This window comes from Microtus oregoni, unplaced genomic scaffold, assembly GCF_018167655.1.
Source record: "Microtus oregoni isolate MIOR12 unplaced genomic scaffold, Mior012 000097F_ref0000449, whole genome shotgun sequence".
NCBI classification, from domain to species: Eukaryota; Metazoa; Chordata; class Mammalia; order Rodentia; family Cricetidae; genus Microtus; species Microtus oregoni.
This window is the reverse complement of record NW_024544710.1, coordinates 1,036,739-1,061,053: the sequence shown is the minus strand read 5'-3', so window position 1 is coordinate 1,061,053 and position 24,315 is coordinate 1,036,739. Positions and strand designations below refer to the sequence as shown.

Here is a 24,315-nt window from a genome sequence, read left to right as displayed (position 1 = left end):
CCTGGGAATGTGCCCTAAGCCCCCACTTACAAGAAAATGAGATTTCTTTAAAAAGCTTTGTGCCTTTAAAAAGCTTTGATTTATTCTTTGGGAATTTGATACAATGTATTTTGATTATATTCTTCTCCTTCCCCAACTCCTCACCAATATTCCCCATACTTCCCTATATCTATTCAACCTCATATTTTCTCTCTCTCTCTCTCTCTCTCTCTCTCTCTCTCTCGCGCGCGCGCGCGCTCTTTTTTTTTTAAAAAAAAAACAAACTGGCACTGTCTAAATGTTTTAGTTGACTATTCCTGGGTATGGGGCCTGCCCTGGAGTGTGGCTGATATATCAGGTAACATTATACTGAAGAAAACTAACTTTCCTTGTCAGCTAAGGATGGGACTTCATGCCCACCTCCCCTCCTCCACAGTGGGACTTGGTCTGCCTTGAGTTTATATAGGTCAAAATCTCTGTGAGTTTATATGTGCAAACTGCCTTGCCATGTCTGAAAAAAACAATTTCTTTGAAGTCAGCTAACACTCCTACCTGTTATACTCTTTCTGCCCCACTTTCTGCGTAGATTACTGAACCTTGAGAGAAGAGGTGTGATATAGACATCCCATTAGAGCTAATCCTTCCGATGTCTCTTAATCTTTCTGCACACTTACTAATTGTAGGTTTCTGTTTTAACTGTCATCTGCTGCAAAAGGAAGCTTCTCTGATGGGTGTTAAGCAATGCAGTGACTTATGACGACATCAATGTGTTCATTTTTTTAGAATAATTTCTCCTAAGTCCCAAAACCTATCTAATCAGTTTCTTGGCCTTACTGATATTGCCAAGTATGGGTTTCAAAAGGACGTCAAAGCTATCTTTTAAAAAGTGTTTGGTTACTTCCATAACATCTATACCAAATTGCACTAGTGAGTACATCTTGCCAGGCAAGTAATTATTGTATCTCAGAGAGTTCACAGCTAGGCAAGCATAATAATTACTTGTCTCCTCTGGTAGAATTCATAGTACCTGCCAACACTAGTCAGTAAGAATGAGGCTTCCAACAGAGTAGATTTTCCCATGTTTTATTACGATATATGGATATGATTCTTTCAGCAACAGGATCTTAATATCAAGTTCTAGGGGGACAATCACCAGCAATACCCTATAATGTTTGGAGGGGTCTATTGCACCCCATTGGCCAATAACTCAAAATGAGGTAATGGATTTCTGGTATTGGAAGTTTTGTCCTCAGCTGGTGGTGCTACTGAGATTACTAGAATATAATGACACTAACTGCATCGATGGAATAATCTATTGATAAGTTCAAAGATTAAAGAGCTATTACGAGGCAAGGCCTAAGGGACCTAGGTGTCTGTAGGCATGACTTTAGAGGGGATATCTAGTTCCCAGTCTCCCTTTCTTTATTTCTTAGCTTTTTAGCTGTCATCAGGTAAACAGTTTTTCCTCCATTATGTTCTTCTGCCAAGTTTAACACATTTAATAACTGTACAAATGATATTACACCATTTTTGTAAGCCTTTTACTATATTTTAACTTTAAGCTTTTAAATATACATATAATACACAACCATATACATTGATCCAAGCCTACATATGGTAAGGATCATCAATATCACAGTCCTCCACTTTCTTTATCTCCTCTCAGTGAAACATCTTCAGACAAATGGAGCTGTCATCTCCCACAATGGCAATTTTGCCTTGGGAATATCTCCAAAAGGATTTTCTTATGGTTCTTCTTGGGAGAGTGTTACTGTTTTCAGAAGTGTGCTCACAGTAGTTTGGTTTAGTTCTTCTTCCATCACAAACTTCCTTCTGATGAGATAATATACCAAAATATTTCTCTCTATTAGTGACATTACAGTGCATGTTTTTCAGTGTGTGTGTGTGTGTGTGTGTGTGTGTGTGTGTGTGTGTGTGTTTGTGGTGTATGTGGTGTGTGTAAGCACATGGGAAAGCCAGAGGTTGATGTCCAGATATCTCTAGTTTTTTTAATTGTTTTTTCATCTTCTTTTTTGAGATGGTGTCTCTTTTTTTATTTATTATGTATACAATATTCTGTCTGTATATATGCCTGAAGGCCAGAAGAGGGCACCAGACCCCATTACAGATGGTTATAAGCTGCCATGTGGTTGCTGGGAATTGAACTCAGGACCTCTGGAAGAGCAGGCAATGCTCTTAACCTCTGAGTAATCTCTCCTACTGAACCTGTGATTTGCTAGTTGGCTACAATGGCTAGTCAGTGAGTCAAGATCTTCCTGTCTCCACTCAACGGCACTGGGGTAATAGGTGCACATCCTACCACAAGCTTTTCTAAAATATGGGTGCAAGGAATCTATACTCATGTCCTCGTGCTTAAGCATCAAATACTTTACCCAGTGAGCCATATTCATATCCCTAAGGTTTTCCATTTTTTATGTATTTCATAGATTTTAGAAATTCATACATGAGTACTGTATTTACAACATCCTCAATTCCCCTCCAACTTCTTCTGTGCCCCTTTCCCTCTCAAATTCATGACCTCTTCTCCCTTAATTATGAAATCCCAGTGAAGGAACATTTTCCCCTTTTCCTCCTGTGTTTTTCTTTTCTCTTGTCCCCTCTTCAGACATGTGCTTACTAAGAAGTAGGAATTTTTTAGTTTCATTATATCTTAATAGACCATCACTGTACCTTGCTGACCAAAACTTCATTATGGGACATGGGATTATGCATAAGTAAATATGGAAGTGTATGAGTTAAGAATATAACTGTAAAGCCACAAATGATACTTCATAGATAGAATAGTATTCAATGTAACAGTGTGACCAGCAGGAGAGAAATCTTAAGACAAAATGTACTATAAAAGAAGACCTATAATTAATAACTATGGAAAGTGCACAAGAATTTAAGAATCAAAACATCTAAACTAATTCATGTAGGAAAATGTTCAGATATTAAGTATAATGATATTAATAAATTCTATATGTATTTTGCTTTTCAGGCAGCTTTGTATTGGTTGCAAAAAGAAGTTGTCAAGCACAAATAGCAAATGCTTCCACTAGGAGTTCATTTATTTCAAGAGAATGCAGCCCACTGAGTTCTGACAAAATGAGAATAAGAAATAAGAAAATAGTATTTGGACAAAGGTAGCAGAATTGTCCTTTCCTTTGATGATGAAGAATTTAAGAATTCTTGTTTTGCAGATACCCCTAAATTTTTCTTTTTATTTAATATGCATTGGTGTTTTGCTTACATATGTCTGTGTGAAGGTGTTGGGTACCCTGAAATTGGAGTCACAGACAGTTATAAGATGTCATTTGGATACTGGGAATCAAACCCAGGTTCTCTGGAAGGCACCCAGTGCTCTTAACTGCTGAACCATATCTCCAGCCCCAAATATCCCTAAATTTTAAAAGCAAGAAATGTACTAACTTACAAAACCAAACTGAATGAAAATAAACTACCAACAGATAAAACTTTTAGTGAGGAAAGAAATTCTCACCCCACCCCCATCCTTCAAAAAACTTGGATTAGTATCTGCTCTGTAAAATCTAGCATATAGGCTGAATGTCATCTCCCTAAAGAACTAATTTAGGACTACTTTAGGGACAGACAAACCATTCAGGGAAGAAAACTGTCTTCTCAACGCAAGCAAAAGGCAACTTCAATTAAAGGAATAATTAAAGCAGATACTTCAGTACTGTTAGAGATAACAGCAACTTGATAAAAGCTAGGTCAAAGACAAGCAAGTTCAGTAGATGTCTAACAGAAAGCTCCAGAGAGCAAGCAGAGAAGTCCCCCTACATTATTATAACTGTAATGAGTTTGGAATAGGAGAGAAAAATATAAACTGTCAGAAAAGGCGTTGTAATTATTGTTATTTTCTCTTTACCTTGGGGTTTATTTTCTAAGCTCTGTTAGTCTGAATTCTGAATAAAGAGCTTATGCAGTGGTGATTAGGACCTGAGGAAACAGATTATCCTGCACATGAGATGGTGTACTTGATAGTCCATTTAGTAACTTAAATAAAAAGTAACTAACAAGCAGATTGATGTTCACATTGGCCAGTCTGGTGTAGGAGTTACTTCTCTTTATGTGTTACTTTCATTAGTTAATGAATAAAGAAACTGCTTTGGCCTGATAGAGCAGAACTTAGGTAGGCAGAGAAGACAGAACTGAATTCTGGGAGGAAGAAAGCAGAGTCAGGAGAGAGCTGCCATGGAGCCACCAGGTCACACATGCTGAATATTTCCGGGTAAGAGACGACATTGTGGTGATATACAGATTAATAGAAATAGGCTAAATCAAGATGTGAGAGTTAGCCAATAAAAGGCTAGAGCTAATGGGCCAAGCAGTAATTTAATTAATACAGTTTCTGTGTGGTTATTTCGGGTGTAAGCTAGCTGGGTGGCCGGGAAAAATAAACAGGCTCTTCCTCATGCAACACCAGTCAGTTAGTTTTTATCCCAAAAGTAAGTCAAGTTGATAAAGTGATCCTTAGGCTGCCTGATTATTTCTGAAATCAAAGCCAGAAAATGCACTCCCCATATTGTCCAGATATTCTTTCCCACTGTTTGTTGTCACACTAATTTTAACAAGCTTAGACAGTATTTTTCCAATCTTCCACTTTTCATTACTCCAGGTTGCCTTTTCATATCTTCTCATTATATCAAGATTTAAGGCCAATGCTCTCCTATTGCTCTAGAAAGCATTAATCTCCCTCTTACTATCACAGGCTTCAGACTATATCCAATCAATATGGAAGTATTTCTAATAAAACAGACTATGAGGTACAGCATTTAGTAAAAAATAAGTAGTCATTTTATCAAGGCTTGCATTATTTTTGTCCTTATTAAGTGAACAGACCAAACTAAATCCACTAACCATGTGGTGAACATTATACCGCTAAATTGTCACAGGCTAATTTCTCTCACTGAGAAGTCGTCTCTAGAAAAAGAGTCACATACACACTTCAGACCCAAACCTATTTGTGTCAAGTGTCCTCCAAGGCATCCAAGGGGAATGACCCTGCTAACTCTGTGATGTAGAGGGAAGAAAACAGCAAAACAGCCCAAGAAAAAGTAAAAAAAAAAAAAAACACTGTGCCCTTGAAAACGTCTAGAAGGTAAGCTATTTTCAACAGAGGTTACTATTGTTTATCCCATGATATAAAAATGCCTGCAGTGGGAAAGAGATACCAGAAGCTCAGCCATGGGAAGCTCAGTCACAGAAAGAAAGCTCAATCAAGATTCTGGATGACTGCCTCAACTTCCTTTACTGGTTTTTGTTGGCTACCGTGTTTGATTTGATGCCATATCTCTATCTATTACTATTTGTTCATTTACTCTATAGCCTCACCTGAGTGGGCACTCTGTTCTATCCACAATGTTCTCTATTGGGAACTCCAGCTGCCTGTCTTAACAGGCTCTCCCTGTTGATTTTTGCTAAATGTTCTGAACATGATCTGACAGTATTTTGCTATTTATGTATGTGCATATAAATGTTTATTGATCATCTATGAACCTATATACCTACCTATTTCCTTCTTGTCATTTATTTTTTTGATGTCCTATTTATTTTTATTTTATGTGCATTATGGTGTTTGCCATGGATATCATGTCCCCTAGAACTAGCGTTACAGTCAGTTGTGAGCTGCCCTGTGGGTGTTGGAAATTGAACCTGGGTCCTCTGGAAGAGCAGTCAGTGCTCTTAACCACTGAGCCATTTCTCGAACTGCCATCTAGTCTTTTGTTGTGGCTTGTTATAAACTTAATGAACTCACCCATCATTCTCCAGACCATACAGAACAAATAGATTCTCCTTTAGAAAGGCCTAACTAAACATTTAAATGTAGGAGTAAAGATTTCAATCCTGGCTGTCAAGAGGGTTTAGTGTGTAAATGTGCTTGCCACACAGTCCTGGCAATCTGTGATATATCCCCTACACCAAAAAAAATGAAAAGAACACACTCCATGAGGTTATCTTCTGACTTCCACATGTGTACCATGGCATATGCATGCCTGTATGCATTCACACATTCATATAGAAATAACAAATCATTTTTTAAAAAATCTTGAATCTTTAAAAATCTCAATATTTTATTATAAAATGAACAATTCATCTATTTTTAAAAGCAAAATTTTCGAACACTGAAACTAACATGCCTTTTTCACAAACCCTTTATGACAGCCACATGAGATAAATAGATCATTTAAATATATTCTGAGATGGCAATTTTTAATTAACGGCAATATTTGCAAAGAATATACAAGTGGAAATAAATTTTAAAAAATCAAGCTGTATATGTTTCAGCTAGTTTCACTGCAAAATCTATCATTTGTTATGCTAGTAAATATTCTAATAGTAAATATTCTATCTAGTGGTTTATATATTCTGTCATCTCAACAGTTAAATTTTAGATACCAAGGACTTTGTCTTGTTAAGTACTGTATCTCCCACATGTAGCATAAAGTTTGGTACTTAGCAAGTACATAACATAAACTTTTTAAAATTAAGTTTATTACTGCATGTGTGTTTGTGCACGTGTGCACATGAAAGCACATATGCACAAGAGCCAAAGAATAACACAGGGGATGTCAGGCTCAACAGCAGGCAACTTTACATGCTAAGTCATTCTATTGGCCCATACATATACTTTATAAATGAATGCACTGTGGTTGAGGAAGGTCTTACAATTTCACACTGTAACAATACCTAATATTTACTGAGCACCTCCTATATGCTGATCACTATTTAGTAACTTTAACATGGTGAGTAGAATTAACTCATTTAAATTCCTTTTAGTATGTTTTTTAACGCAATTTTACAGAAGAACCTGAAGCATCCAGAGTTTCAGAAAATTGTTTAATCATTAGGAAGTGATGGAGCCCAGATTCAAATTCTATGTGGTTCTAGAACTGAGGCTCTCAACAATAATTAGATGCTATGTCTCTTTTTCTTTTCCATTTGACCACTAAACCCTATTATTTTATGATTCCATTTAGCCAACAAAATTCAAGTTATACAAACATAACAAAAGAAAAAAGCTGAAGACCAAAACAAAAATTATGATTATGATTGCTTTGTTCTATTTCATCTAAAAAGAAATACTTAAAATTTATCCTGCATCATTTTTAAATGCACCAATATCAAAATTTTATCATTAGATGAGAAAAACTTTCAACATTTAAATAATACAACATATATAAAATACTTGTTTAGTTGGAGCTTAAGAGAAGTGGCTGACTTCTCCTTTATTAGTCAACATATTTTCAATCATAGAGCATTATTAGCAACTATCCTTAAGAGTCCTTAGTGACAGATGATCCTGAAAACTGGAAAACTCATGCCAAAGAGTAACACATAAATATACAAATATCACTACTTGGCTGAATTTTTAAAAATTCTATCATATTATACTGTGTTAATTCTAAAGACAGTCATAAGGGCTAGTGATATATACAGAAATGGAAATATGAATACAATGTGCTTTGAGTTATTTGAAAGTACAGAGCAACACTAGACATCAAGAAAACAAAGTTTTCTTACCAATTATACACTATCAGTAAAATAATTCCTATTTACGAAGCATCCATAATTTACAGAGCTCTTTGCATAAAGTTTTCTTTCCTTAACTCATTGCTACTTAGAGATATAATATGTCTATATGAAAAAAAATGAGTGGGGGGGAGGAAGGGGAAGGAGAGACAAAGAGGAAGAAAGAGAGAGGCGGGGGGAGGGAGAAAAAAGAGGGAGAGAGATTAGGTTGAGGCAAGCCCCAAGAAAAGGAACAGATGGAGATATATGTAACAGTACTCTGGCGACATTTTCACTCACATAGTGCAAGTATAGTCCAAATAAGTCTTTTTATTTCAGTGGCTCTACTGATTAACATGTCTATAGGATAATAACAATGATAATGTCAAAGGATATCAAGAATAGCTGAATCGGATCATGTGGATAGATTTACCATGAACTGATATTCTAAGATCTAAGTATATACAGGCAAAACAATGACCTGCACACACAAATTATAATTGCTAAACAAAATTTACCTATATTTATAAGGCTATGGTATATAACAAAGTCAGTTAATGCTACTTTAGAGAACTAAAACATTTAAAACAGCATGGTAGCATACGTCTATAAACCAGTGCTTCAAAGATTGAAACAGGAAGATCCTGTGTTTGAAGCCAGAACGAAATACATAGCAAGGCTCTGTCTCAACAAGCCAAAGCAACAGTAAAACCACAATAGAAAAGTTAAGTTAATGAAAAATTTTTTTAATTCAGTCAACCATGAATTTTTGCTATAAGTCATAGAAAATCTCATCTATATAATATTTACCAATTTATATAGGGTTTTTTGTATTAGAAAGTATCATTAGATGAACCAATCAAAAAGTATTAGAATATGATAATCTTACGGACACATTTTCTACTCATGTACAATAATCACTAAGAATTTCCAGGTACTTGTCATTCACTCCTTTTAAAATTAATTTTTAAAGTTGATATAGAAATGTTTGGTATTCACTCTTACCCCTTCTTTTGGGTCTGTGTGGAGTCCTCCTCCTGCGTGCCCATGCCAACATGTTCTCTTTTCTATCAGTGGCCATGCCTGAAGAGCCTAGGTAAAAATGATACCAAGCAGTCTAGTTATTAGCTATTATGGAATTTCAGATGTCTTAATCTAATCTATCACTAAAATAAATTCAAAGGCATTATGTCAACTCTGGCATAGTAAAGCAAAACATTTCCAGAATTAACATATAGCTAAGTTTATACAAGGAATATTTAAATATAACAAATATTCAACTTACTTTTTCTAAATAGCTTTTAAAATTACTTTTAGTGACTTACCTAATATTACAGTTTTACTTCATTCTGACTTCCTTACTGTCACTCATTATGCTATAAGCAAGCAAGCAAGAAAAGCTAATATAAAGATTTATATCTCACCTGCTTTCCTTACATACATTTTTATAATTAATAAAATTAAGTTTATACAACTGGTCCTTAATCTTATTATTGTCCCTTACATACATATTTAGAAATAAAGTATTTTAAAAACTTAATAGTCAGTCTACCTTATGCTCTAATATTTTGCATACATGTTTTTGTTTGCTCTACTACACAGAAAATTTCTTAAGATCAAGAACAATATTTTTTGGAATTTTTTTACCTCTTATGCTACATACCATGGTATCTTATATAAAGGTAAGGTAGGCTTCAGTGTTTTCTAGGTTCATTTACAAAATAAAAGCTATATACACTCTCCCAAGTAGCCTTACATAATATCTTACCAACTAAAAATTTTTCAAAGGTTTTTATGTCACTGCTAAAGTCAGAGATTACATAAAGTAAAATCATTTGGAAAAATGTAACAGTTAACAAGATTAAAGTCATTTGGAAAAATGTAAGAGTTAACATGATAATGACAATTAGGCTTTACATTTAGATTTTTTTAATACTGAAAGTCTTCATGATTAAAAATATCAAATGAAGTAAATAGATTTAATGATGTTTTTGCAGTATTCATAACAATCAATAATTAATGAACAAGAGCATAGTTCTGTACAAACACAAATATGAAAATAGAATCATAAAAAGCAAAAGTGCCTTCTTATTCTTACCAGACACAAAAAGTAATAGTCAAAAATGTGTTATCGATTTTTAGATCAACACTCTCAATAGCATTTTGTAAGAAGAAAACATCAAAAGGTGATTTTTATTCTGGCAGCATCTTTTTCAGACATTTTTCCTCTAAAAGGCTAAGCAACAAGTTTTAGTAAGGGTTCTAGCAAATATCACACAAGATAATGAGGTCTTCAACAAAACAGAAGACTGAAATATAAAAAAAATCTAGTGGCATCCGGGACAATGGGTGAACATATTTTCTACATTAAAATTCAATTTAATAGTGGAAAATAAATTTATTTATACAGTCGCTGCACAAATTAGAACAAAGCTTTGTGCCTAAATTGTAAATAATTGTTAAACAGGGGAAAATAAAGTTCTTAGGATGCAGATTGTCTCCTAACTTTTTGTTCTTTTTCTACCATGAAATTTTACACATTTTATTTTGAAGCAGTGACAATTATGAAAGATATCTTTCACGTAAATTAACAATGAAAAATAACCCTCATCAAAATTTAAACTCAGTATCACTAATCCCAGGGGCTCTAACAAGCTTAAAATCCCTTGACATTCTGCTATCTGAAAATCTTCTAAGGTAAAGGAACTTTACACTCGTAAAAAATGGCAACATTCCATGTATCATATATAAATTAGGATAAATTTGAGTGTCAACAAGCTGCCATTACATTTATAAAAGCTTTCTGAAAATGTTGCTCTAGTTGGCACTGATCTCAAGGGACTCAGACAGATTTCTGCAGTGGTAGAAAAATACCAAGATTTCTTTCTGCATTCCTAGTAGAAACATACCTTCCTGCCAGTATTTATAAAAATCATGAAAAGGGAAAGTATTTGAGAAATGTAAAATAAGTAGTAAATATGCAGCATAAATTGGGAAATGTTCCATGGGCTTGCATACTTCTCCTACTAGATGTAGAAATGTTGGCTAAATCTTACCTTTGAAGCATCTAATAACTGTCTTGAATTGTCTTTTCCCCATCTCTGCCATGTAGCATTTCTTAATGGTTCTGTATTCTATTGAAGAGATTAAAAGTGAGAATAGAATTTCAGAGTAGATATTTAAAATTCTAAGATTATTCTTTTGTTCAAAAGCACACATGAAATTAAAGCCATTGTCAATGTTAGAAAGATGGTTAATATATGCCTGAAAAGACAAAAAATGTGGAAAAGGTAAAAATTATGTTACTCATTAAAATATCCAAGTGGCTTTTCTTTACATATCCTATTTCCTCTATATAGTGGCATTTTATTTTGTTTTTTAATAAATAGGGCTTGCCTGAAGATGAGAGAGTAAAACAGTCCAACTGGTTAGCCTTACATACCAGACAGTGATAACACACACCTTTAAACCCAGTAGCCAGACTAGTTTGACATAGAAACTGGGTGGAGCATGCCTTTAATTCCAGTGGTGCATGCCTTTAATCCTAGCGCTAGAGAGAAATATAAAACTGTCTCAGTCTCATTCTGAGATTCCTGGAGGCAGGATCGCCATTTCTGACTGAGGTCGAGGTAAGAGCCAGTGGCTAGCTGCTTTGCTTTTCAGATATTCAATTTGAACCCCAATTTCTGTCTCTGAGTTTTTATTAATCATGCTTCACCTCTAGTTGTCTTTGTTTTTATTTGTTCTTCTTTTTCAAACCTTTGTTTTAATAACACCCCAAAGTCTTCAACATCACTTCTCTTTTAAATTGCTTTTATACACCAACCTATGCCCAACTACATCATACTGCCACACAAGAATTAGAGTGACCTGCCAGGTAGTTATTTTCTACTCCTGGTTATGAATTCCATAAGAAGAAACAGTTACAGAGAGGAACTTGGCTAAAATGACACAACCAAGGTTTGGATATACTATAACACAACCAGAGATATGGCTATTGGAACACAGATTGCAGAGACAGATATAGAAGTGAGACACAGGAGTTTGAAGCTGAGATATGTTTCTCCACATACCCTGAGTTAATAGTTTGAGAAGACACTACCCCTCCCATTGCCTGGTCAAGGTACACGGGGAATGGGAAAAGCGAGGTGCTGAGCATGGAACAGCCAATGGATGCTGCCAAAAGAAGCAATCCAGTAACAAGTAAGTGGGCCTTCCACATTTCCTCAAAGCCTTAGTCACAGAAAGTTCAATAAGTAGAAAAAACAATATATAAATCTTCAGAAACAAAATTGTCACTAGTGGATGATAATTCTCAATCTGGAGAATTATGGAAAATCCTAATATAGACATAAAAATCTAACTTGTTTGAATTACTGAGATTAGTAACCTTCCCCACCTCCCCCACCTGGAGATATTGGTACAGAAGACAATCCAGGAGAGAGAAGCCACATCATATAGACTAGGAATGATAATGACTAAGGTTATAACATCTTCTATTTTATCCTTATTTTTATCTTTTTACTCTAGATTTTTATACTATGATAATTATTTTGTTCTAGCTTGTATCATGCCTGAAACAGGCTCTTAGGACTGTCCTTCCCCACCTTTGTGTATGTTTCTTTGTTACATTTCCTTGTGCCACTGCCAGAAGTTCCCAACTCCTTAGTACCAGAAAGCAAACATCAGAAGAGATTTCAGTCATATATTCAAAAGCAACACAGTACTCAAACAAAAAAACAAAATGCAGAAATCTACTCAAGACCCAGATGAGAAAGTTGATGAAAGTGTTCAGTAATTTAAAGGGTAATATTAAAGCATGGAGCAAGGAAAACTGAAACTCTGGAAAAGAAACACTAAAAAGTGTTGGAAATAAAGATCAATCCATCAATCAAATAAAAAAAAACAGCAGAGCCTATCAGCAATAAATTTGGTCATCTAGAACAAACTTCAGCGATGGAGAAGAAGATCAAAACAATAATATACTCAGATGTGCATTTTAATTAGCATGACCAAAATTTCCAAGAACTCTAGGATAAGTTCAAGAGAACAAATCTAAGAATTTACCATGTGGAAGAAGAAGCTGAAATAGGACTAAGGGCATATGCAATTGATTCAGTGAAATGATGGCAGAAATTTTCCTAAATCTAGGAAAAGAAGTGGACATCTAAACACAAAAGGCATTTAGAAACTCAAATAGACATGAATAGATATGACCTCTCTAAAACATATCATAGTCAAAATATCTAAAATGGAAATCAAAGAATCAATATGAAAAGCAATAAATGGGAAATGCTAACTCACTTAAGACAAGCAACAGAACAACATCAAACCTCATTATCAACCTTAAAACACAAACGTATGGCATGAGATATTCCAAGACCTGAATGTAAATAACTAAAAAGTTATTTTTAAAATAGATAGAAATGTTAAAACATTTCAAATCAAACACGAAGACAATTCACACCAAAGAAGCCAGCATTACTAAAATCAGTACTTAATAGGAATATGATACATAGAGAAAGAAGAGAGACAATCTCATCCATGACAATATGGGAAAAACTAATTTTGTGGGGAAAATAAATGAACAAAGGATAGCAAGAAAGAAACACATTGTGTTCATCAAACTACCAAACACCCAATACTAACAAGATAAGAAAACACTACTTATAATCTGACTAAGTGGAACAATGACCAGCAAATCCATAGGAACTATCAAATCCATCTTGAGAACAGTATTAAAGACATATGACCATAACCCATCATTTAAAAGATATAGTCTAGGTGGCTAGATTAAACTAAAAACAAGATACAATCATCTGGTCTCTCCACAACACTCATAAGAACATCCACAAACTAACAGTCAAAGGATAGAAATTAACCTACTAAGCAAATAAGAATCCAAAAAAAATCTGGGTACATCTTTAATCCTAGCACTCAGTAGGTAGAGGCAGGTAGATCTCTTAGTTCAAAGCCAGTCTGAACTACAGAGTGAGTTCTAGAACAGCCAGGGATACACAGAGAAATCTTGTCTCAGAAAAAAAAAATTCCTTACCCATCTCCCTCCCATCTCATTCCCAGCAGCCAGCTAGCAATTAAGAGTCCTGCTGGCAGGATGCTCCACTTCCATTAACATGCACCGGACACTGTAACCTACAAAACCCACTCTGCTGCCCAAACCCACTGAATCCATCACCCTCCATCTGGCCAAACACCCCCCACAAGATCAGCAGCTACTAGAGATACAAGCACCACCTTAACCAAACAGAAGAGGTAAGTAATTGATCTCCCAACTAAACTGCCCCAATCCATAGGCCCTAAGCCCCAGAGCACATTCCCTCCACTTCCCTCTCCCATCTCACCCCTAGCAGCCTGCTAGCAGGAAAGATTCTATCATTGAGGAAGAATATGGCATTTTTAGGGACAATACAGTCTTTACAGACCAATAATGAACAGCTAGTTGACAGGATTAATACCATCTAAAATCAAAAGTTACCTGAAAAAAATTAATATTAAAAAGAATAACATTAATTTGACAGACAAAATTGAATCCATGTCAAAGGGTACTGAGAATTCTGAAAGAATTCATACTGTTGAATTTGAAAATCAAAACTTGTTAAAAAGTTATGATAGGTTAGCAGATAGAGTATCTCTCCATGATGGCAATCTGTATGCTACCCAAATGATGTCTATGGATGAGATGTTATCTCTAAAGGAGAAACTTCAGACCTTGGAATCATATGTACAGAAAGAGGACCAGAGGCTAGGTGCCTCAATGAAATCACTAAAGATATATACAGGTTAGAAGATTCAGGCTTTACAAAAGACAATAGCAAAAAGATTTGAAATGATGAAAGAAATTATTAGAGCTGATGAACAGGAAAACAAGGCACAAGGACAGAATTCAACATCGCAAATAGCTGTCAGAGATGACTTACCCAGGGTTTTAGCTTCCTACCCTGTAATTTACTCTGATGAAGCATCAAGATCTAAAGTCCAAAAAGGATCAAAAGAAGGTAGATGGATACTATAGGAATGAATGATCTAAAAGAAATTAAGCTGTTGTAACTTATTGCTTGCATTCCGCATTTGTTAGGGAGATGATAAAGACAAGGGCTTCTAGCATTAAGGTGACACCACATGACTGGCTTCAGTTGGTTTCAGCAGTCCTGGATGATGGGCCCCAAGTGATGTTTAAATGTTATTTCAGTAAAAAGGCTAAAATTTTTAAACAGGGAAAATCAAAAGGACTTGAGACTTCCCAAGATCAAATTCTTGGTGATGGTACTTATACTGACTCCACAGGTTCAAGCTCTATACGATGAACAAATCTTGTCTCTATGCCACAAAGCAGCCTTAAATGCTGGGACACGATTCAAGAACCAAAAGAACAAATTGAATCATATACCAGGGTTAATCAGGGCCAGAGTGAACCCTTTAGTGACTTTTTACAAAGATTAACTAAGGCTGTACAAATAGGAATAACAAACCCAGATGCTAGAAGAGTACTTATTGAATCTCTGGCTTTTGAAAATGCCAACATAGAATGCAAAAAGATACTTGGGCCTTTAAAGGTTAGATCAGCACCTATGGATGAATGGAATCTGCATACAGTAAACATTGAGACATTTGATTATAATACTGAATCCTGGGTAAGAGAAGCAATTTCCAAAGGAATGAGGAGACATCAAAATGCCAAATGTTTTAATTGTGGTATAATAGGACAGCTGAGAAAGGATTGTAGACAAGAAATTCCTAGGAATAATATCTCCTCTGGGAATGGCAAGAATAGGAGGACTCAGCCCTCAGGTATATGTAGAAGGTATGGTAAAGGCTGACATTGAACCAATGAATGCAGATCAACAAAAGACAGACAAAGCAACCTGATACCATTGGAAACTCCTTGAGGGGCCTCTCGCAGATCCCCAAGCCAAAAGTGGTCCAGTCATTCCCAGTCACTGTGAACATGTCTCACCAGGAAAATTAAAAACTCCAGAGCCTTCTGTAAAAGACCATACTATTATAGATGATGGAAAACACATGGAGAATAAATCAAAAGTTCTGATAGGGAATGGGAAATGTATATTCTGGCAAACCTCTATAAATGATCAAGGACCAAGGCTAATAGTACTTGTATTGTAATTGTTGGTTATATAGACATAGGTACAGACGTGAGTATCATTGGTCCAGAATCTGGGCATCCAAATTAGCCTCTTCAAGAGGCACATATTCAATGACTAGGAATTGGAACTAAATCTCAAGTGAAACAAAACACAGGATGGGTTGACTGCTTAGCAACAGAAGTCCATAGAGGGAAACTGAGGCCATATGTGCCAATATTGCAGTGAATTTATGGGGTTGTGACCTTCTGCAGCAATGGAATACCCATATTAACATTCCTGCAGTTTCAGGAACTCATAATTCTGGGAAGAATATTATAAGGAACTATACACAAAGGTCACCAGCCATTTAGGCTGTACAAGAACAGAAAGCAACTAGCAAGCCTTCAGAGGTACTAAGAGCCCTATATTTAAAATGCTTAACTGAAAAAAACCATATGAAGAAAAGCTGCAGGCTTTAGAACAGCTGGTACAAGAGCAACTAGATGCTCGCCTTATTGAAGAATCAACCAGCCCTTGGAATTCTCCTGTATTTGTTGTTAAAAAGAAATCTGGTAAATAGAGAATGGTGACAGATCTAAGAGCTGTCAACAAGGTAATTCAACCTATGGGACCTCTACAATCTGGAATTCCTCTGCCTTCTCTATTACCATAAGGGTAACCTCTTATAGTTATTGATTTAAAAGACAGTTTCTTCACCATACCTTTATAAGAAAAGGACAGAGAAAAATTTGCCTTCACAATGCCTACTTACAGTAATTCACAACCTACTAGGAGATACCAGTAGACTGTCTTCCACAGGGAATGTTCAATAGCCTCACCCAATGCCAATACTTTGTAAGTTTGTCATTGGATATAATACATAAAAAATTCCTAAATCTATAATTTACCACTGCATGGATCATATTTTGCTATCTGATTCAAACACAGATACTTTAGAAAGAATGTTTAAAGAAGTAAAGAAAGTTTTGCCAAAATGGGGATTACAAATTGCCCCTGAAAAAAATACAGATAGAAGATTCTGTCAATTACCTAGGTTATATAATAGGTTTACAGAAAATTAGAACACAAAAGGCACAAATTAGGAGAGACCAGTTGCAGACTCTTAATGACTTTCAAAGATTGTTAGGAAACATTTTCAGTCTACTACTGGCTTTTGGGATAACACATGATCTAATAATTCATTTAAACAAAACCTGAGATGGTGATAAAGACTTGAATAGTCCCAGAGAATTAACAGGTGAAGCAGATAAGGAATTGACAATTATTGAGGAAAAATTACAGGGGCACATGTGGATAGGGTGAATCCAAATCTTCGTTGTAGTCTAGCCATATTGCCTTCCAGAATTTCTCCTACAGGAATTTTAATGCACAGGGAAGATATTATCTTAGAATGGATTTTCCTTACCACATAAACCAAGTAAAAATTAAAAACCTATATGGAAAAAGAATCTGAATTAATTATAAAAGGTAAATTGAGATTTTGTCAATTAGCAGGTATACACCCAGCAGAGATTATAGTGCCTTTTACTACTGAAGAAATAAAAAAAGTTATGGGAAGACAATGAACCATGGCTAAGAGCTTGTGCTAATTTTTGGGGAGGAATTAATAGCAATTATCCCAAAAGAGATAGACTTAACCTTATAAAGAGAACTTCTTGGATTCTTCCCCGAATTGTATGTGATACTCCAATAAATGGAGCCCATACCTTTTATACTGATGCAAGTAAATCAGGGAAGGCAGGTTACAAATCAGAAGAATTAGCTAAGGTGGAACAAAGCCCTTATAATTCTGTTCAAAAGGCAGAATTATATGCTATTCTCATGGTGCTATGGGATTTTAAAGAACCTCTTAATATAGTTACTAATTCACAATATGCAGAAAGAGTTGTTTTGCATATTGAAACCACTAAATTTATACTAGATGATACAGAATTGACTTCATTATTTACCCAGGTGCAAGCCAAAATCAGGAATAGGCTTTGTCCTATATACATAACACACATCTGATCCCATACGGGTCTGCCAGGTCCTCTTGCAAAAGGTAATGCAGAAATTGATCAATTATTGATTGGAAGCATGTTGTAGGCCTCAGAATTTCATTAAAAACATCATGTCAGTAGCAAAGGTGTAAAGAAAGAGTTTTCCATTACATGGCAACAAGCTAAGGAGATTATAAAGAGATATCTAAATTGCTCTTTTTATAACCAAACACCATTGCCTGGAGGGAGTAGCCTAAAGGGTACGCAAAGGAATTAGATCTGGGAGTTGAATGTGTTCCACTTTATGGAATTTGGTAAATTAAAATATGTACACCACACCATAAACATGTATTCAGGTTTTCAAAGGGCAACTTATTAAGCTCAGAAAAGGCTGATTCAGTAATCACACATTTATTAGAAGTTATGGCCATCATGGGTATACCTGCACAAATAAAGACAGATAATGGTCCAGCATATGTGTATAAGAAAATGAAACAGTTTTTTGCTTATTATTATATTAAGCATAATACAGGTACACCAAATAATCCTACAGGTCAGGCAGTTATAAAAAGATCAAATCAAACTATAAAGGATATGTTAAACAAATAGAAAGGAATAGAAAGTATCCCAGTAATAGATCACATAATGCTTTATTAACCTTGAATTTTCTTAATGCTAATGAGAAAGGGACAATAGCAGCAGAGAGACAGTGGATAATAGTAAAGTCTTCTGAATTAAATCAGCTTGTGTATTTCAAGGATGTGTTGACCTCACAATGGAAACCAGGAGATGTGCTATGTTGGAGAAGGGGTTTTGCTCTTGTTTCCACAGGAGAAAATAAAACTATGGATACCATCAAAATTAATAAAGATTCGCTTTGAAAAAAAGAAATCTCCTGAGAAAGAAAAATGACAGCTCATCCACAACAGTGACAACCATACAGGTGGTAAGGAAAGCATATAGAGTTGGGGGAGGGTTCTGTTCTTGTCTTTTCAGGAAAATACTCATCTTCAAAAAGTCAAGAGACCCTGGACATCTAGATGCCTAAGGAGGTAAAGGTAATTATCCAGATAGGATCACCAAGCAAAGAGAATTATGACTTACGACGACATGCCATCTGAGGGTAAGAATCTCAAAACATAAACTAAAATGATATCATGATTCACCTAAAAATCAAATCTGGCTTTGGAGTTCGACACTGTCCTTCTCTAAATCCAAGTATGTTGCTAAAATAAAAGTTCAGAGTTTCTGTCTCATATCAGGAACCATGACATGGGACAGAAAGAAAAAAGAATTTAGAAAAAATGTTACTTTTTTCATACCTATTTTTGTCTTTATCATGCCTTTAATTGAGTTTATATGTCTATATAAATAATGTCTAAGTTTTCCACAATTAACAATAAATTTTCCCGCAGTAATCTTTGAGGTTTCCAGAAGGAAGATGGGGCCCCACAACAATAACTCTGTCTGGTTGATATGACATCCTGATGCTGATAGCACTACTATAAGACCTGTTTGGTGTATCAGCTGCTCAAGATGGTTTCAACTTGGTTAGCTGAAATGGTGCACATTTTTACAACGATCTGCCAGAACTCCAAATAGGATCCTCAGAAAAACCCTACCAAATACTCAGAGACTATTTGCAATTATACCAGAAAGGAATCTTGGAACTTAACCAGCATTTTACTTTCACAGGATCCCATAGAAAGAACATCGCCCCCATGAAAGCTCGAAGTAATTCTAGAAGACTACATCCCCTCTCCCAACAAAGTTTGTCCTCAGGGTTAGGGACATCATTTAGGGGTTGATTATAATTGGTATAGGGTGGACGGTTGGGGGAGAAATTACGTAAGCTCAGGGATCTCTTTGTGAAAAAAAGGGTGGGGGAATTGGATGGGATAATAAATTAGTGTGGCTTACTCACACTAATAATAATAATAGTAATAGAGTGAATAATTGTGAGCTATTATTTATAGGCAATTTACATTGGTATAGATTCTTGTATATTGGTACAAATTTAAATTATATTGAATATATTCCTAATTTTGTATACAATATTTGTATATCTAAACAAAGTTATTTTGTCATATTGTATGTTTGTATGCTTCTACCTCTGCTTAAAACATTTTTGTATATTGATACGATTTTAAGATATATTTATCACATTGCAATGTACATTTCTACCTCTGATCAAGATACTTACCCACTGCTTACATTTTGAGGTCATTGTCCTCATTTGTTACACAGTTGTTTATTGTATAATATTCTAATATGAAGTCTTAGTCTTTAAGTTATATAGGTATTAAGAATTAAGGATCAATAGTAATCTATGTTTGTCAAAGTTAGACTAATCAGGTTCTTTAGATACATAGAGATTGTATTCTGCTTAGATAGGTAATCTTCAACCACTTCAAAGAGCTGCAGAATATGGCATTTAAATAACTTAAGGTTCTGTTGAAGTGAGACACGATTGCTCCTAGTAGCACCAAACTATTCCTGAGAGAACATTGAGCAACAAAGACACTCTACTTGGAGCTTGTTTTCTTCTTGGCAAAACTGGACTTTGGGCAAGGAACTGCCCATGCATCAACCACTGACAAAATGCATGATGTCTAGACAGGACAAGCAGGACACAAGAAAAAAGACTGTCAAACCTTGCCCACAAAGGGTAAGATGGTTTTGAAATTTTTCTTGTTTCTGAAAATGCCTGTCAGTTATTCTAGGCCTTAGCAAAAGTTGGTTGCTCCAACATTGAAAATTAGACTTTGGGTGATTGCCCAGATAGCCAGTTATTTCTGTCATTTGTTGCACACTACACGTCCTGCTTACTCAAGTAATATTATTTCCCTTCTCGGATCTTCGATAAAGTTGAAGACTTGATAGTTGTAGTTACTTTCCTCTCATGACTTGGCCAACTTATCTATGATACAAGATTTAAACTCATTACAATAGGATGATTATTGAAACATTTATCACGTTTCTTGCTTGATATATTTGTTCTTATTGTATATAATTTTGTATTGGGCTTAGAACTCTCTTATTTAAACAAAAGGGGGAGGTGCTGTAGGAATTCCTACCACTGGTAGCCTTTAAGTTACCCACCCACTTGGGCATGGCCTTTTATACTATATATGCTGACATAAAGTGCACATCTGGTCTCTCTATTCCGGCTTCAGTATTTGGTTGCTGTTCCCTGTTCGAGCAGAGCATTGTGATCCGTAAGTCTACCCCTAAATAAATAACCCTCTATTATATTCAATTCTGAGCTAGTGTGGGATTTCTTTAAAGCGTCCTTCTTCAAAAACTGAGGGAATTCTGGAAAGGGAAAATCTGGGTAAACAAACAGGAACTACAGATGCAGGTATAAACAATAGAATACAAGAGATGGAAGAAAGAATCTCAGGCATTGAAGATACAATAGAGGAAATAGATTCATTGGTCAAAGAAAATGTTAAATCCAATAAAGTCTTAACACAAAACATCCAGGAAATCTGGGACACCATGAAAAGACCAAATCTAAGAATAATAGGGGTAGAAGCAAAAGAACTCCAGCTCAAAGGCACAGAAAATATATTCAACAAAAAAAATCATAGAAGAAAACTTTCCTATCCTAAAAAAGGAAATGCCTATGAAGATACAAGAAGGTTACAGAACAAGAAATAGACTAGACCAAAAACAAGTTCCCTCACCACATAATATTCAAAAAACTAGACATCTAAATATACAGAATAAAGGAAGAATATTAAGAGCTGCAAAGGAAAAAGGCCAAGTAACAAACAAAGTCAGACCTATCAGAATTATACCTGACTTCTCAACGGTGATGCTGAAAGCCACAAAATCCTAGACAGATGTTACACAGACACTAAGGACCAAGGGTGCCAGCCTACACTACTATACCCAGAAAAACTCTCAATGAAATAAATGAAGAAAACAAGATATTTCATGAAGAAAAAAAAAACAAATTTAAACAATACCGGTCAACAAACCCAGTCCTATAGAAAGCACTAAAAGGAAAATTCCAACACAAGGAAGTTAGCTGCAGCCACAAAAGCACAGGTAGTAGACAGCCCCACACCAGCAAATCCTAAAGAAGGGAAACATAAACACTACCACTATTAAAATAACAGGAATGTTAATAATGGTCACTAATATCCCACAATATCTATATTTTTACCTATAAAAAGACACAGGCTAACAGAATGGATATAAAATCAGGATTCATTTTTGCTGCATGCAAAAAACACACCTCAACATCAAAGACAGACATTACCTCAAAGTAAAGGGTTGAGAAAATAATTTCCTATCAAACAGACCTAAGAAGCAAGCTGGTGTAACAATCCTAATAGCTAAGAAAATAGACTTCAAACAAAAGGTAATCAAAAAAGATAAAAAAGAACATGTCAGATTCATTACGTCCATCAAGATGAAGTCTCAATACTGAACTTTTAAGTCCCAAATACAGGGGCACACACATTTGTAAAAGAAACATTACTAAAGCTTAAATCACATATCAAATTCCATATAATAATAGTGGAGACTTCAACACCCCACTCTTACCAATGGACAGGTCAACCAGACAAAAACTTAATAGAGAAATAAGGGAACTAACTGATGTTATGACTCAAATGGGCTTAACAAACATCAACAGAACCTTCTACCCAAACACAAAAGAATATTCCTTTTTCTCAGCACCTCATGAAAACTCATCTAAAAGTGACCACATACTCAGTCACAAAGAAAATCTCAACAGATACAAAAAATTGGAATAAATCCTGTATCTTATAGGATCATCATGGCTTAAAGTTAGAATCAAACAATTACACAAATTATAGAAAGCCTACAAACTCATGGAAACTAAATAATGCTCAAATGAATCACCCTTGGCTCAAGGATAATAAAAATAAAGAAATTCAGGACTTCTTAGGATTCGCTGAAAATGAATGTATAACATACCCAAACTTATGTGACACTATGAAGGCAGTACTAAGAAGAAAGTTCATAGCATTAAATGTCTACATAAAGAAGTTGGAGAAATCTCACACTAGCAAATTAACAGAACACCTGAAAACTCTAGAAGGCAAACTCATCCATGAGGAGTAAACTAGAGGAAATAATCAAATAGGGCTGAAATCAATAAAACAGAAACAAAGAAAACAACACAAAAATCAATGAGACAGAGTTGGTTATTCAAGAAAATCAACAAGATTACAAACCCTTATCCAAACTAACCAAAAGGCAGAGAGAGAACATCCAAATTAATAAAATCAGAAACAACAAGGGGGGCATATGAAAAGACACTGAAGATATCCAGAGAATCATCAGGTCATATACTTCAAAAAACCTGTACTCCACAAAACTGGAAAATTTAAAAGAAAAGAACAATTTTCTGGATAGGTTCCACATGCCAAAATTAAGTCAAGACTACATAAACAATTTAAATAGACCTATAAGCCCTAAGAAAATAGAAGTAGTCATTAAAAGTATTCCAAAAAAAAAGGCCAGGGCCAGATGGCTTCACTGTAGAATTTTACCAGAGCTAATACCAATACTCCTCAAAGTGTTCCACACAATAGAAACAGAAAGAACGTTTCAGAACTACTTTTATGAAGCAACAGCTACCCTGATACACAAACCACACAAAGATGCAACAAAGAAAGGGAACTACAGACCAACCTCCCTCATGAATATTGCTGCAAAAATACTCAATAAGATATTGGGAAACTGAATCTATGAACACACCAGAAAAATCATCCACCATGACCAGCTTCATCCCAGAGATACAGGGTTGATTCAACATATCGAAATCTGTCAATGTAATCCACCATATCAACAAACTGAAAGAAAAAAATGATTATCTCATTAGATTTTGAAAAACTTTCTGACAAAATTCAAAATCGCTTCATGATAAAGATCTTGGAGAGATCAGGAACACAAGGAATATACCTAAAAATAATAAAAATCAATTTACAGCAAGCCAACAGTCAACATCAAATTTAATGGAGAGAAACTAAAAATGATTCCACTACAATCGGAACAAGACAATGGTGTGGGAGATCTTTCTGTCTATGTGTTGCTTTTATTGGTTAATGAATTAAAGAAACTGGATAGGTCTGATAGAGTAGAATAGAGGTAGGTGGAAAAAACTAAGCTGAATGCTGGGAGAAAGGAGGCGGGAAGCCATATAGCCCCGCTGGAGACAGACACTGGGAACTTTACCCAGGTTGTCACAGCCATGTGGCGTTACACAGATTAATGGAGATGGGTTAAATTAGAAGAGTCAATAAGAAGCTAGAGCTAATAGGTCAAGCAGTGATTTAAATAATATAGTTTCTGTGTGATTATTTCAGGGCTCAGCAGTTGGAAGCAAATTAGTGGCCTCCTAACAAGACAAGGCTGTCTACCCTCTCCATACCTATTCAATATAGTACTCAAAGTTCTAGCTAGAGCAATAATACAGCAAAAAAAGATCAAGGGAATACAAATTAGAAAGGAAGAAGTCAAACTTTTGCTATTTGCAGATGATATGTTAGTATACAAAAATGACAACAAAAATTCTACAACTGATGAACAAACACCTTTAGTTAAGTGGTGAGATACAAGATTAACTCAAAACAAAATCAGTAGCCCTCCTATATACAAATGGTATATGGGGTGAGAAACAAATATGAGAAACATACCCCTTTATAATATCCACAAAT

The 24,315-nt window shown here is 35.2% G+C and overlaps 1 protein-coding gene across 1 annotated transcript in view; it reads right to left on the bottom strand.

The window, feature by feature from the left end:
- The window catches only part of LOC121442859 (ATP-binding cassette sub-family B member 7, mitochondrial-like), a 92,989-nt gene extending 73,145 nt beyond the window's left edge, over positions 1–19,844 (bottom strand). Inside the window, exons 1-3 of the mRNA XM_041644511.1 lie at positions 19,821–19,844; positions 10,572–10,649; positions 8,521–8,607 (exon numbers count right to left, since the gene is read on the bottom strand). Coding sequence (XP_041500445.1) covers positions 8,521–8,607; positions 10,572–10,649; positions 19,821–19,844 — 189 coding nt within the window. The remainder of the gene's footprint in view (positions 1–8,520; positions 8,608–10,571; positions 10,650–19,820) is intronic.
- Between the last annotated feature and the right edge of the window lie 4,471 nt (positions 19,845–24,315).